The sequence below is a fragment of the Perca fluviatilis genome, chromosome 9, assembly GCF_010015445.1.
Source record: "Perca fluviatilis chromosome 9, GENO_Pfluv_1.0, whole genome shotgun sequence".
In the NCBI taxonomy this organism is placed as follows: Eukaryota; Metazoa; Chordata; class Actinopteri; order Perciformes; family Percidae; genus Perca; species Perca fluviatilis.
This window is the reverse complement of record NC_053120.1, coordinates 19570676-19587018: the sequence shown is the minus strand read 5'-3', so window position 1 is coordinate 19587018 and position 16343 is coordinate 19570676. Positions and strand designations below refer to the sequence as shown.

The 16343-nt window shown below is 39.0% G+C and overlaps 2 protein-coding genes across 3 annotated transcripts in view; one reads left to right on the top strand and one right to left on the bottom strand.

The window, feature by feature from the left end:
- Positions 1–373: 373 nt before the first annotated feature.
- Positions 374–12164, bottom strand: cth (cystathionase (cystathionine gamma-lyase)). The gene is made up of 12 exons (XM_039811659.1): positions 11911–12164; positions 9475–9556; positions 9281–9376; positions 8976–9085; positions 8563–8697; positions 8371–8428; positions 8033–8110; positions 7523–7675; positions 5775–5896; positions 5234–5286; positions 4687–4825; positions 374–1589 (listed from the first exon to the last, which is right to left on the bottom strand). The coding sequence occupies exons 1-12, from the start codon at positions 12094–12096 to the stop codon at positions 1572–1574; spliced, it is 1230 nt and encodes a 409-aa protein (XP_039667593.1). The 5' UTR covers positions 12097–12164; the 3' UTR covers positions 374–1571.
- A 3292-nt stretch (positions 12165–15456) lies between these two features.
- LOC120565773 (ankyrin repeat domain-containing protein 13C) overlaps positions 15457–16343 on the top strand; it is a 37624-nt gene continuing 36737 nt past the window's right edge. The window contains exon 1 of one of the 2 annotated variants that reach the window (XM_039811790.1): positions 15457–16188. In XM_039811790.1, coding sequence (XP_039667724.1) covers positions 15804–16188 — 385 coding nt within the window. In that variant the 5' untranslated portion in view covers positions 15457–15803. The remainder of the gene's footprint in view (positions 16189–16343) is intronic. The other variant, XM_039811791.1, reaches the window with a different exon arrangement.

Below are 16343 nucleotides of genomic sequence, written 5' to 3'. Positions count from 1 at the left end.
TCAGCCTTTGGCAGAGATTTGAGATGTAGCATGGCTTACACAAAATGTTAATGGATGATTCAGAAGCTTTCAGAGGTGTAAAATCCATGACATGGTTGTAACATGAAATTAATATTCCAGTAAATCAGAACCTTTAAAGATAACTGGTCTTCTAAAGAGAACCAAAACCTTCAGTCTCCATGTAGAAATGTTATTGATGGTATAATTAGGATGAGAACTAGCTCAGTGATCCATCAGCTGGAAAACCCAGTGTGCTGCCTACCACTATCCAGGTTAAATTGGATGTGGCTTATTGACTTGCTACTGATGCTGAATTTACAATTACACTGCAGTTTGTAAAGCGGGGTGGTTAGAGGAAGTGAGACGCAGAGACTTATACTGCAAACTGATTTTAATGGATTTGTCAGTTACATACATGACATTGATGGTGAATGGTCTGTCCCAAATGAAGTGTGGGAGAGCAGCAGGTGGAAGTGCCTGAGTGAAACATTTTTCTCTGCAGATACAAAACATGCAAATTCTGACCTTTTTTTTTTTTTTTGGTCATTGGCCCAAACGCTTTGACTTGAGTTCAAGAACACACATCAAGTGTGTCATCAAACTTTATTCTGAGAAATACTCCTATAATAACCTTCAGTTGTTATTATAAAAACCTCATATCAATGCTGGGAAATTGTGCTCCAAATAAAGGCATGTGCTTACCAAACACTCCCTCATTTATTGGCAAATATCCCGATTAGTCTCAAATGTGAGGAATAGGATTCCTCTCCTCTTCTTTACAAGGCATACACTTGATGAAGCATAATATTAACATTCTGCAACCAAATACACAAATTTATATTAATGATGAATGGAGATATTGTTTGTTCTTCATAAAATTATTTAAATGTTTCTGAAAAAGCATCAAATCTTTGAGCAGATGTTGACATTAAAGAGTTTTTGACTTTTGGACAGTAGGTGGGGACATTAACTTTGCCATGTGAGTCTGGTTCATCTGATTAATGAGACATCCTTAATACGTGCTTACCTCTTTTACAGAGGAAGCTTTGCCAGCTAGAATTAGGAAATTATTAATACAGATTACAGCTGCAGTTGTACTTGGGGCAGTTACATTTGGAGACTGTTCTGTGTATCAAAACTAGATTGCAGCCCGAAGTAGGTTTATAGCAAGATTATACAGAAAGTGTGTTTGTTTTTCCTGCAGAAACGTATACTGTATCAGCCTTGAATGAATAGGACTACAGCCGATTAAAGCCTTCCAAACAAAACAAAACCAAACGTAAAACAAAGCAAAACCCAGCATAAGATAAATACGATTACTTAACTGATGTTCTAGTAAAATAGGCATTAAAAAGATTCTCATGTAAAAATTGTGTTAAGTATTCACAGATAGCACGATTTTTATTTTTTAAAGAACAAGTTGTTCCCTGATAGTTGTATCTCTGCTGCTTGTGCGCTGAATGGAGGTACCAAGTGTTGATCTGCGATGATTTGAGACTTCAGGTACCTCCAGTCTTCATCTCGACTTCGATTGATTTCAACCTCAGCCTCGAGGATGCCCTGAAGACATTTCACTTCTTCTTTGGATGCTATTAAAAGACATCGGGAAAAGAACAAATTGACCAGTGAAATCAATGCTCTGTACAGTCCACATGCAGGAAGCAGCAGACAGACATGAGGCTACAGTTGATGCTACATGCTACTATTTTTCTGAAATGACACCAACACTTCCTTGGAACAAACAAAAAAGGAGCACAGTCAGTCATTCCTGCTCTCTTTGCTTCATGAGCTGAGGAGGGATGCCAAAATGTCAAGTCAAAAGCAGATTAACAGAAGGGCGCACCACAGAGAAAACTGGTCAATAAAACACCACACTCCCAGCATTTTACAGAAATGTTATAAATGGCATAGACACAGTGGAGAGATCCGAATGATTAACCAACAGCCAAGTTTGTGATTCAAAACTAACCCTAGGATGAGGTCGCTTGACCGAAAATTTAACCACCTGCCCCAATCTGACCTGCTGTCCCATCCAATTAAACGTTTCACCCATCAGAGGTGCCTTTCCCCAGTCCCCACACAGTCAGAGATAGTTTTCTCCATTTAATTTCCATTTGCTACTAACAGGCAGCAGAGGGATTCAGAGACATTATCTGAATCCTGAGAAGAGGTGCAGCCCGCCATGCAGGAAACAGCTGCATGAGGTAGCAAAAAGGGGTTTTAGGAAACTCAAATTCCCTACTGATCGTAATGCAGTTGGTAGGTGGGAATTAGTGGTGAATTATTCAAAAGCAGCACACCAGAGCTCATTTAACAGTTTTAATGTGATCTCAACCAGCATCATATGCCAAATTGATTCTAAATGAGCTGTTGCATTCTAGTTAGTGCATCTATGATTAATATAAAACAAATTAATAATGATTATCCATAGGAAATACTCTCTTTGATGAAACCTCAGCCGCCATGCTAAGGCAGAAAGAAAAAGACAGCGGTGCAATAAAACCTCAGATGTCGACACCAGCTGTTTGAGCAGAGAGGGCTGATAAAAATGCAGATGTCTGGACAAGCCAGGCCAGATCTGAGGGCCAACGGTGCACAGAAGTGAGGAAAATCTGAGCAATGAACTTTAAATTGTATTCTGGGAACACTGGAGTGCTTCTGAGGAGCCATTATGTTAGTCTACTAAGCTGAAATACTTTGCATTTTTCCACAACAAAAAATACTGACAAGCATGCAGCTAGTAAATCAACTTCAATTATTTTAAAGATATCAGTGTGAGAATCTATAAACACTTCCCCAAACTTTAAATGGGTAACACAAAGAGTGACTTTGGGAGATGACATTAACAATATAAACTGTCAGGGATTTTCTGAGCAAGTGCAAATAGAGGAATATTCCCAGTGGACCACACAGAGTGACTTACCCCAGACTGCTGCATAGATACAGAGACCTCACAGTGCATGATGGATCTGGTCATACAGCTGGGAGAGTTTTTTATTTTTTTTAGATGGGTGAACAACCCTCTACAAAGCTCAGTGTGCAACCACTGCATACAGTACCTAACTCATTCCTGGTCTGCACCTCCTCCTGGCCTGGCTCTCCCTGAATGTTCCCCAAGATAATTGCCACTTCTTCTCCAGGCCGGATTTGTCTTCATGTTGACAGACGTCCCTTATTGTGCACTATACAGGTTGAATGTATGGTTTGTTGTGTGCCTTGAAAGTAAACAAGTGGCAGCTTGCTTGGTTTCACAGTTTCTTGGCTCATCCACTATAATATTTCCTTAAAATATATTTTCCCTGATTTTGTTTTTCATATTTCCTACAAGTGCAGGTCGTAACTCACACAGCTCTTAGATTAGATATAACCTTGTACTTGTAAAGTACAAAGACTTATGGGTGCATTTATCCTCGGAGTAATCATTAGCAAGCCACATGCGTGGCATCTGGATCTCCTAAAGTGAGCTGTGGTGGAGTACAGACTGTGGCACATTAAATACCAATTATATAATAATTAATAATAATAATAATAATAATATGGGATTTTTGTCACGCATTACCATTTGTTTTACTCGTATTTGGTAGAGAATCATGCTCCAAGTTTTGTTACTACATTACCCATAATGCTTTAGGGGGTGTAAGGAGGACATCTAATATTGCCATGGAGTGAGTGAGTGAGTGAGTGAGTGAGTGCATTGAGTTGGGCTGTGGGCTACAAATCAAGGGATGTTTTTTAAGCCTAGAGTTGTTGGAGTCTGAACTTTTGCACATCCCGCACTAACCCATACAGCCTCTTTATTCTTTCTTAATTTTAAATAGTTATATGTATGTATGCATGTATGTCATTTGTTTCTGTATTTGTTTATTCATTTTTTTATTCTGTCTTACATTTTGGCAAAATGGCACAATTTAAAATATGCCTAATTAGCAGTACCTGTTTGCAATATTCCCATGGATGTACAGACAATTGTCACCGAATTACTTTGATACTGAAAAAAAGCTCAAAATTCTCAGGCAAGTTCTGGAATAATAAGGAGCGTCTTTTTTTATGGACATGAATGGAAACAGTGGTGTCTGAAACAGTAGAAAAAATACATTCAATTTTCTAAAATACAACAGAATTACTTGTTACATGTTGAGTAAAAGCGATTCAGTGTTGTCGGTGGGCGTAAGTACAACTACGGGTATTGCTCTTTAACAAGTAAAACTTATTTTTTTCAGTTGCAGTGGAAGATGAAGGGACAGCAGCAGTTCACACGTCATTCATTGACCACCAAACATCTGTTTTTTAGATTTTGTTAATCAGAGAACCATTCTAAGTTAATCAGAGAGCCATAAACAAGTAACAGAGTGCCCGGTCTCATCAAGCAGGTATTTTTTTTTTGGGGGGAAAAAGACGAACATAATTACGCTCCTTTTAATTGCCACTGAAAAAGTAGCCAAAACGCCTCGAGTCACCTTGGTTGTTCTGTAGGTTATTCTGTAGATCAAAACTTAGAAGTGCTCTCACTTACAATTTCTGAAAACCTAATTAGTGTGCAGTAGATTCCCTTCACTTGTTGAAAGAGCTGAAAATAATTTCAGCTTCCCACAAACGTAATCATTTTAACAGTTGATTTTATTTGAAAACCAGAGAAACCATATTGGTTTGAAGGACTATCTGGTACTCCAGTGTTAGGTTACTTACAGCAGCAGCAAGAGCTTGCTCCAGGTCTTCGATGATGTCAGCCTCATCCTCCAGGCCCACGGAGAGTCGGATGAGTGTGTCACTGATCCCCAGGACTCTCCTCTCGTTTTCTGGCACTGATGCATGGGTCATAATTGCCCTAAATTTTGATAGAAGACATTTGAGCCATAAACAGAAAGACATCCGATCGTTTTATTAGAGATTAGAGCCTTTAGGTTATTAGAGACAGACTTCATAATGGAAATAAAGTGTCTCAATGAAAATCTGTCTGGTAGGAGTCTGGTAGGGATTTTTTTCTTGATCTTTGCTGCCCCTTTGTGGTGCTACTTTGACATTACATCTTGGATAACAGCTGCTGAAAGTTTCAGTTTTATAAACTTGCACACTGAAGTTAGAATTTGGATTATTTAAAGTACTGCTATTTCTATCACATTTTACATGCCACTTGTTTTTCTAAACACAGTCTGCGTTTTACCAAAAATAAAACAATGTACTTAAATAATATATGTATAACATATGTAGAGTAAAATTCTGCAAGAATACTTACGGATGTTCTGCTAAACTTTCATAACCACCAAGACTCTCAGCTATCGCAAACAACTGAAATAAAAAGACAACAGAGGACATGAAGTGAAACATAGTGCAGGATATAAATAGTGTACATTGTGTAAATTAAGTCACACAAAAGTAACCAACTACAGAAACTACCCAAGCCATTGTCATATTTTTTGCTTACATTTTGTGTTTCAGATCATTCAAAAACATTTTTTGAGTGCCATTCTGTTTTATGTCAGTCCTAAAATTTGCAAATTGCAACATTGTGTCCGTAGCACCTTTTCTTGAGTAAAACATTTTCGTTATCTTCTTACCTCAGCAGCTGCAGGATATGCCTGCAAGTAGGACTTTAGTTCTTTGCTAAGGCACCCTTGTAGTTGTGGTATTAAAGTGTTTTTTCCTTCACCTGCCCTCTTAGTCTGGGAATCTGATCCAATCATTTAGCAAAAGCCCCTCCAGCCTTACAACATTGTCTACTTTCAAAACACAAAACCGAGCAGTCCAGATCAAATAATAATGTCCTGCCAAATTACTTTGAGGTTACTGAGGAAGGTGCTGGCGTGCTCCAGTTTTCCCTTAATGTAGAAGGTAATCATCCCCGGACATCCGGTGCATTGTCTCTTCATCACTTCATGCTGGGGGTGAGAGGGCAGGCCTACGTTGAGAGAGGGAAAACAGTCAGGTTGTGATTACAGGATGTTTCTCCCTCACTAAAGCATGAACAAGTGGGGGTGTGATACATTTTAACATTGTTAATTTGCATATCTTTTCGTTATTTTCAAATACACATGCATGGATTTAAGAACTTCTTTGAAAATGTGTAAAAGGGAACATTCATTCCAAACATGGTATGATTGGTTTATTCTAAACCTGGAGTGTTTACTCCTCATTTGGTTCACTGCAATTCAAACAGCTACAGGTGTAGATGTAAGGTATAACTGCAGATGTCACCTGAGGCAATAATTAACAAAACATAAGGGTTAATGAGTATAAGGAGAATGGTTAATGGCATCTGGCAGCCAGCAGTTGTGAATGATTAGCAACCCTTACATAAGATGAAAGAGTCTGTGACCAGAAAGCAAAATTAGAGGTAGGAGTGCTGATGAATCCATTGCTTACTTAAAAGTTACAAAGAACAACATTTGACTCTCAGGTCACCTGAGGAAGGCCAAATTGTGGGCCGAAACGTTGTGTGCATTATTTGCACTATTAAAAGGAACACGCCGACTTATTGGGAATTTAGCGTCATACACGAAAACCCCAGAGTTAGACAAGTCGATACATACCCTTCTCATCTTCTTGTAACTCTGCTCGGCTCCAGCATTAGCTTAGCCGTACAGATCTGCAGGTGAATGTTCCAGTAATCCTACTGCTCCCAATTGTGACAAAGTGACAAAATAACACCAACATGTTCCTATTAGTTGTGATTTAGAAACCTAGCGCGTCAAAAAACAACGTAACATGAGACAGCCGTCTTCTAACCGTAAACAAACCGGAACTATATTCTCAGACAGGCTTGCTGCGAGCATATCACTCCTCCGCGTAATATACTATTCTTCCGCCTGGAGAATATAGTTCCGGTTTGTTTACGGTTAGAAGATGGCTGTGTCTCATGTTACGTTGTTTTTTGTACACGCTGTGACTCTACAAATCAAAACATGTAAATAGGAACATGTTGGCATTATTTTGTCACTTATTTGGAGCAGTAGGATTACTGGAACCATTCACCTGCCTGTTCTGTGATGGGCTGATGCCGCTGGAGCCGTCAGACAGCGTTACAGCATGCATGGAGATGAGAAGGGCATGTATCGACTTGTCTTACTCTGGGGGTTACGGTGAATAAGTTAAATTCCCAATAAGTCGGCATGTTCCTTTAAAGTATTTTTTCGGAGCATTATGGTGTTGTTTGGACTTTACCTTCTTTGAACATTCACTTTTTTGTCCTGCACCTGCAATTACATGGATGTGCACAACATCGTCTTTTTTGAAGATGAACCTTTTGCTCACGAGCCCTGGTTTGTTTGGACTAAGCAACAACTCTGTCCTCAGAGCACTTTCTGTGGCATTTCCCCACACACCGGAACACTAAAAAGTAACCTTGGGTGCTTGTTTGTATAAAACAGTTACAATTTGGGTGAGTGATAATGGGCATGCCTCAAAAATATGCTGATATAGTGTTTCCCACAATAATGGGAAACACTGCGTTTCATATGAGATGATATGTGAATAATGAAGGTTATATATCAAACTTGTTTGCTCCACTCCAGTGCTGAGAGATCACCTGGGAAGAGGACCTGCTCCACCCTGGGATCTGCCTCCAGAAACTTGGCGGCAGCCATGGCATTCCTAAAGTGCCGCTCCATTCGCAGGTGTAGGGTCTTCAGTCCTCGGTTACATAGGAAGCAGTCGAAGGGAGATGGTACACAGCCCAGTGCTGAACCAAGGCAAGATCACATGGGAAACCCAAAGAGGTCACAAAGCCTCCCAAAATCCAGATCAGGCAAACAACAAAAGCATAAACAAATAATTCCTTCTGAAAAGGTATTACATTGGTGCAGAACTTTGGCCTCCGGCGCATGTCCCATTTGTTCAATGAGTGAATGTAGGGCAGGTTGATAAAACTTTCTGAGATCGGTTTCCTTGAATAACACACAGAGCCAGCAAACATTTGGCTTCTTGTTTGACAAAAATGACAAACCATAAATGACCTATTAAGATATTTGGCAACATTGGGCGCATTTTATCAAAGCAGACTGCAAGACTAGTGTCACTTTTTGTTCTTTCCACTCACCATTTTGCAGAAACTTCAGTCGCTCATACAGATCATCCCGGTTCATTGAGGCCAGACCCATTACCACGTCACTGTGACCTGTCAAATTAAAAGAAAGGGAAAAAATAATTTAAAAAGGTTAATATTTTATATAGTCCAAAATTCAATAAAATGGCAACAGAACATATTTCATTGGTTTATGTTTTGAGAATAAAGTCAGATTTCAATATGTAATTAACAAAATGTAGTATGTTATGATTAGATCACATACATCTTTTAGCTTTGCCTGACTATGTATACAGTTAATATTTTTGAAAATAAGTAAAGTAAAAGTAAAATTGGAAATGTACACAACCTACCGTTCATGTATTTGGTAGCTGAATACATGCAGATATCAGCTCCCAAAGCCAAGGGGCGCTAAGAGTGCACAACACAAACACATGGGTTAATCAATGGCTTGTTTCCACACAAACAGGAATTTGATTGCAGGAAAGCATTTAACTGCTGTTTCAAAATCAAAAGAGCATGAAGTGCACATCTGTCACGCTCACCTGAAAGAAGGCAGACATGAAGGTATTGTCCACGACCACCACTATGTCTTTGTTGTATTTATGGGCCACCTCAGAACAGGCCTTGATGTCAACAACCTTCATTGTGGGGTTGGTGGGTGTCTCAATCCACACCAGCTACACAAAGAACATGTTCAGGAGAGTGTGTCAAAAAAATGTGGAAAACACATCCACTGTGGAAAAGGGCTGTTACTGTACAAATAGCAGTCATCACACAAAGTGCTGATTCACAAAGTTTCCCAAAGAGAAATGACACACCCACGACTTAAAAAAACCTGACTTGAAGTACCAGCTTTAAGGACTTGGAATGTGTTGGAAGAGATACCAAACTACAAACACAATAGCTATAGACAAAGGACACAAAGAGCACTTTATTCTTATATCATTTGACTTACTTTAGTGTTGGCCTTCAGAGCAGCCTCCAGCAGCTCTGGTTTTGTACAGTCAGCAAAAGACACCTTCAGACCAAGTTCAACGGCAATTCTTTGGAAGTAGCGGTTTGTGCCTTTGCAATACAGAGAGTGAAACTAAATTATAATTTCCAAATTAACCAATGTGGAGTTTCAAAATCAACTTGCACAATATGCTTCCACTTTTACACCAAGCAACCATTTTGTGCAAGTGAGTAAAAGGTGAGTTTCTAATGGCATATGGAAACATTTTAGGGTTGCATCATATTTTTACAAAAGGGGTGTCTCACCTCCGTACACGTCGTCCATGCAGACGATTCCATCACCTGCCTTAAGCAAGTGAGTGATGGTCACTGTGGCTGCCAGGCCCGAGGCAACAGCAATGCCTGCAGGGAAAAAGCACAAACGTTGTCAAGACCAAAAATCCTTTGTGAAATATGCTGGCCATGATTATGTGAGAATCTGCTATAATAGTCTTACTTACAATACTTTGCTCCATCCAAAGCAGCCACCGCCTTCTCAAGACAGTTTCTTGTAGGGTTTCCACTCCGGCTGTATTCAAACCCCTACATAAAAAACATAAAAACATTTCAGCCACCTGAAATCAACATTTATGATTAGATAAGGTGTTCAAACAACAAGAGGACAGGTTACCCAAAACAAGTGTGCATGAATACATTTTAGGTTTTTGCTCAGCGGGACTAGAACACTGAAAAATTCCTTAATGTATCATAACTTCTTCATTCTCTTTAGCGAAACTAGGCTGGATGGCAGGCCAACAGGGTTTAGGGACACCTTACATTCCTGTATAGGCTCCACTCTCACAATCAGACTAAGCCAGTGCTTAAATGTGTCTTTAGTTGGATTCAAGTGTGTGTGTGCACGAGTTTGACAAATGTGAGAACAGGGTAATTTGAGAAAAGAATACCACACCCAGTAATTTAACTGTCGTACAGTAATAACAGTTATATGAGCGGATTGGTGGGAGAAAACAAGTTTTAAATGAATGTAGAAAATGTATAGCCTAAAATTAGAGTTTGTGTTTGCTCCAAGGATGTACATAGACACTTTTTTCACTGTTAATATGAGAAACAGAGAGCGAGAGAGAGAGAGAGAGAGAGAAATCTGCTGGTATAATAATAAAAAAAAAAAAAAAAGATTCTATGGAAGTGGAAGTATTTAGCACTTCCAAAGGAGGTTCGTCATTGAGTACAAATAAAGAAGGCTTTACACTTTCCAACACACAACATTAAAGCAAGGCATGTTTGGATAAACGAAGACCAGAGGCTAGCTGGAGCTTGAATAGAGGGTTTGTGTAGGCTAGTCGTCTCTCTTCGAACAAGTAAATATGCAGTGGTAAGGAAATGGTGGATATGCCTAATGTTACGGCTCTAGTCTGACCAGTTTACTCTGGTTTGAATATTTCTAAATCATTGTGAAATGGAGGCATTGTGAGCTCGGTCACAATATTGTGGGAGTAGTAGGGCCTAACCTACAGTATAATCATTGGCAGAGACAAATAGCAGCTGTAAAAGTAGAACTTAGTTTGCAGCAAAAAGGCCTAGTAGCTACAGGGAGAATATGATAGCAAGGGGAAACTCGATATCCCACGATATGACCTCGGGGTCATTCTATGAAAAGGGGGGAAAAAATGAAGTTAAGTTGGCTCTCTTAAAGGTCCAATGTGTAACGTGTTTAGTTGTTAATTATCAAAATCTGTGTTGCCCGTTCACAAACTTGTCCTTTTTCAAGAATATCCACCACCACCATCAATTCCAAGTATTCCTTTTGGCTTGAAATTTTACATTTGCATTCGCATGAACTGGGGTAGACGCTCTATATTTATGCGCCATCTTGAAATACGTTAGCCAGTAAGGGACATACAGGAAATACTGCTCCGCCTTTCGCTGTCACATGATAAACTCACAGGTGCTGCTAATGCTGCTAATGGGTATCGTAGGCCCCAGCAAGTTTGAAGAAGGAAACATGGAGGACCACACATATTCAAAATCCAAATTTCTTCTTCGCCCAGAAAAAGAAAAAGGATATTGAAAAGATCAAGAGACCAGCTTTTTGAAGCGTGAAGGCTACCGTAGCTGTAATACGTACTTCGAACTGCGTGGTGCGAGAGAGTTCATTGCGTATATGATCTCAACGCTAGATGGGAGAAATTCCTACACATTGGACCTTTAAGATAAATTCACTTTTGACTGAGGAAGCAGAAGAACAATTACTTTGACAATTAGCAGGTAGTGGGAGTATAAGACGTACATATAATATAAAAAGGACCTAAAATAAAATATTCAATTTTTTTTTACTATGTGTATATAAAGTTATTCCCAATACTCATAAACTATATGCAATACCAATGAATACCATGCTATTTCCATGCAGTACGCTATTGTTGGGTTTATAGCCTATATAATTGTCCATTGTCACCTTATTTATTTATAATGGCCATGGAAATACTAGCTATTAAAGTTAGATCTCGAGTTTACTATTCTTATTTACCTCTTTGTGTGTTTTAATATTGTTTTGCTGTGTCAGCATTCATTCATGTGTGACATGGCTTTTTTAAGGCTGGAATCCCCATTGGGATTAATAAAAGTATTCCATCCTATGAAACAAAGTGATGTCAGTATTGATTTATATCTTAAAAATATATTCTGATAAAACAAAAAATATATATTCTTAAGACATGTAGATGAGAGTTTAGCTTTACTGACAACATGTTTCTATGACTCAAATATCATTTCAAAAACAACAACTACATATTAATTTATATCCCACTAAATCCTGGTGCGTGCATGACGCTGAATGGGGTCTGCTTCACGCGCGTGCATACCTCTACAGTCTATGGTGCATACCACCATGGTACCACCAGATCATTTACATCACCCCCCGCCTTGAAGCTACTTACGGCGTGGTTTCCTGGTCCGAGCTGCTTGAATGTTGTAGATAGGGAAATCGGCGGCACTACAGCCATTGATTTCCATTGCTCCGGCTCTTGGCCAACGTGAATTGCCTCTGTGGCGAACGATTTATACCCCGAACTAAAGCCGGCGAACAAGTCGCTCTGCTCGTCTTGTTTGTGATTTTGATCCATGGCGCGTGCTCCCCTAAACGTATACCGCAGTGAACTGAGGATGAGTGTGCATTACCGAAGGATGGTGACGGGGCGCGAAGCACTTAATTTGACGTGGCCGTGCGCTGCGCTCGTCCTTGTGAGCCAATCAGCGCCCATCAACATGCGGAGGAAGGCGCTGATTGGTGGTTCAGCAGGGGCGTCCAACCCACGTGATGCTGCACGTTGTTTGCGTTCTGTGTGTGTGTGTGTGTGTGTGTGTGTGTGTGTGTGTGTGTGTGTGTGTGTGTGTGTGTGTGTGTGTGTGTGTGTGTGTGTGTGTGTGTGTGCGTGCGTGCGTGTGTGTGTGTGCAGTAGTGATGCAACGTTTCCTGTCTTTTGAGTCAGGGAGTTTTTTTTTCTTCTTTTTTACTTCATAAAGTAAATTCTACTGAGTGTAATAATCAGATAATTTATGTAGTTCTGTTGTAAAGTCAAACTAAAAAGAATGAACACAATCTTAACTTCTCTCTAACCATATACAATACTTAGTAGGCCTATGTTTCCCAACCACCACTATATAAGGTTTGTTGTCGTTATGAAAATATACATAGAAATGTGGTCATTGTTATTTTTGTTCATAGTGGCAGACAGCACAAAAGACGTTTAGCTGTGTTTCCATTCTTGAGCTATAGGGGGAGGAAGTGCTCTGTACTGACTGACTCAGTGACATCACTGTGTTCTGCTTCACCCTGGGTACACTGGGTAAGCAATTTACAAAAATGTATATACTCACATACATAGTTTACATGAGAATACATTTAAACTAATCTACTGAATAAAAACTCTACGATGATACTGCCACAGTAATACACTACAGTAGTACATAATATATTGTGTATACCATAGGTGCTGGATTGAGCATGCAGGTATTAAAAATATAATGATGAGCAGAAGAAAATCAAGAAATACTTATAGTTGTAGTTAATGCACAGATGCTTGCCTACAGGATCTGAAAAGTCAGATAACACTGGAAACATTAACAAATTAACAGATGACTTAGTAATATGATTGTAATAAATATAAATAAATGTCAGTAGTCAATAGTCAAGTGAGCTCTCTTTTAATGGGAAATAAATTCTGCTCTGCATCTCATTATTTTGCCATCTCTTGTAAAAACAAAGGTTATTTCAAGCATCGCTGTGCTTGGATAATGGAGATGTTTTATTACATGTACGTTTTTAGGGAGAACAAAATGATAAACTGTAAGAGTAATAATGTTTATTTATCTTGCCTGACTACCCTATAGTCAACCACAGGAATTGAAATAATATTGCACAATATGTTCGGATCAGTATGTCTGAGTGAATCAACATTCACATCATCTGCTAATAGAATTCAAATACACAGACTTTAAGATTGTTATAGATAAGGTACTGTCGGGGATTTCCTCTGTGTCCCCCCTTTTGGGACAATGTGTCTGACTCCAATAAAAGACCTATATATATATCCCCGCGCATTCGTTAAATTGGAATTACATTGATCCTAAGCAAGAGCCAAATAAGACGATAAGATAAAGTCAAATACATTTGTTTAATCAGTCAAGCATCAGAGTTTCAATACACAAATCTGTGGGATCACAAGGCATGCAGAGACTAAGTTTCCCTAGCAACAGACAAAAATCCAGAGCCGGACCACGTTTCTCTAGACTGTCAGACCTTGTGAGCCCCGTTATACTTCCCCTCATCTCTTATACTTTCTTTCTTGGGCCCCCTCTTTTCTCCAGCACAGGAAGCCTTATCCTCACACAACACACGGGTCGAGGCCACTGCGCTGTGTCTTGTCTTCATTTGCTCTCTCGCAAAGCTGTACATTCTGCTCCTGTTTCACTTGTTATTATTACTCAATGTACTTTGCTTATTTATGGCTTAAGCTAAATAAGCATACACTAAAACACACTTGGTATCTTATGGAAACGTTTTACATTCTTATTATATTTATCTGCAAATAGTAAGAACATTATTCTACAGTACAATACAATAAACTGTACAGTATAATGTTAACAGTAGTGGAAAGTAACTAAATACATTTACTCCAGTAGTACTTGTGCAGTTGAAGTGCTTCACTTTTTTATGCTATTTCACACTTCTACTTTACAAAATAACAGAGGAACATTTTCAACTTTTGAATTCATATTTGTCATACAACAAAATGTGTGATACTTTAAGGACATTTTGGTGATAACGTATATTGTACTTTAATTTTACTTATATTTATGTTGTGTTATAAATCCAGGAATTTTACTGGTAATAGAGTATTTTTACAACGTGGTATTATAACTTCGATTTAAGTGAATGATTAGAATATACCCTAACCCCAGGATATAAAAAAGTTCAAATAAGATGCACTCCAACCAATTACAGCATAACGCATAAATGTATAAGTAGTATTAACAATTTAATAATGTGATATATATTAAGTTCACCAAGGTATTTTCTGCATAAGAGTACTGTTAGTTTTAAATATATTTTGATGATACCTACACTTTTACTGAAGTAATATTTATTCCACCATTGCCAACCCATAATGGGGGAAGAAGTATTCAGATCCTCTACTTGTAATGCAAAAATCCTACATTCAAAATACTTGTGTAAAAGTACAGAAGTATTATCAGAACAATGTACTAAAAGTAAAAATACTCATTATGCAGAATTCCCCAATTTAGTGTGTTACATTATTGAAAGGGGGCAAATATTGCGAGTTTTATGTTTTATCTTCAATTAATCTAGACTACATCCCTACAATTGGTTACTTTTATTTATACTTATATGCATAATCTTACTCTAGTGCAATGATTAAATACAAAACAGTGAAATGTTTACATGTATCATTTTTTCTATTATTTTTTATTTATACTAGGCCTACATACAAAAAAAGTCCTACATCCATACCATACTCGTGTAATGTTTACATTTGTTATAGCGCTATGATCTTATTCCAGTGCAAATCCCATTAGATTTGTTTATTTTACTTTTATGTTTGAACGTGAACTTGTGGGCTTTGGATGTTTATTTGCTTAAGTTGTCTTTGTGATGTACTTCCTGTGTCTTATATTATACTGATCCGGAGTAGCGCTCCTAATTCCGCTGTATTTTAATACAATATCGTCTATCTTTTTCTATTGGGTGGAATAATATATGTTCACTGTCTTATACAATAATCAAATAGTATGTAAAATCAATAACCAAAAAAGTAACTGTAGTTGCTATAGCTGTGAAATGTCGTAGTACCTCAATTTTGTACTTTGTACACAAGTATCATTTGTGACTTTCCAGAAACAAATGCATTGAGGAAATGACCGTTATTAACCTTTCCTGAACTCTCGCGATACTACGAGGCGGAAGATATCAGCCGAATCGTACTAGCTAGTCTACTGCATGGATGTATTAAGAGAACGGTCTCCTGGAGCTGCTTATGTTGTGCAGCAACCAGCGACTGTTTTGAACGATAGGAGGAGACTGAAGTGTTTGTTTTCATAGTAAACCGGTGAACGGAAGCCGCTACTTGTTCGTCTTTGAAAACACTGTCGTTTGTACTTGTCCGTTGGAGGATTAAGTGTGTTTAGCTACATGTTGTGCAGTTTACAGTGTTTGCGTGAATACATCCAACTGGCGAATCGCATCAGTTCGCCCGGAGGGTCATCGTCAGCGACGACACCCTCTGCTCCGTTAGCGTCAACTGTTTAGAAAATGACCGGAGAGAAGATCCGCTCCCTGCGCAAGGATCACAGGCCGAGCAAGGACGAGGATTTACTAGAGCCGGATGAGGAGGCTGCAACCGGGACGTTCACCGCCTCCAAGACGAACAACAAGAGCAGAGCGAGTAAAATCTTCAGCAATCACAAGTTAATCAAGTCTTCATCCACACAGCAGCAGCAGCAGCATAACCAGCAGTCGCAGGTTAATGCTAACACCAACACACTGTCAACATCGGATGTCATCGATGACAACAACAAAAACCCCATCATCCGAACCGGGCAGGACTTTCCGGTGCATGAATGTGTGTTTAAAGGAGATGTCCGACGCCTGTCTTCACTCATACGGACGCAGAATATCGCGCAGAAAGACGTCCATGGTGAGTCTACCAACTGCTTATCTCTTAGCCCTGAAGGAAGGTGTCCAAAATCCATCATGATCCACACATTTTAAGGTCCAGCGAAGCTCAGTTTTAGTTAGCTAATAGGCCATCAGCCCCTAGCAGCACTGGAAGTAGGCGAGGCTTCTCCCTAC

Excerpts from the sequence above, each read along its gene's own strand:
- cth (XM_039811659.1), bottom strand. The coding sequence starts at position 12,096 with ATGGATCAAAATCACAAACAAGACGAGCAGAGCGACTTGTTCGCCGGC. Across the intron at positions 8,698-8,975 it reads CTCTGAAGGCCAACACTAAA|CTGGTGTGGATTGAGACACC; the intron begins GTAAGTCAAATG and ends TTCTTTGTGTAG. Across the intron at positions 8,429-8,562 it reads TCATGTCTGCCTTCTTTCAG|CGCCCCTTGGCTTTGGGAGC; the intron begins GTGAGCGTGACA and ends GTGCACTCTTAG.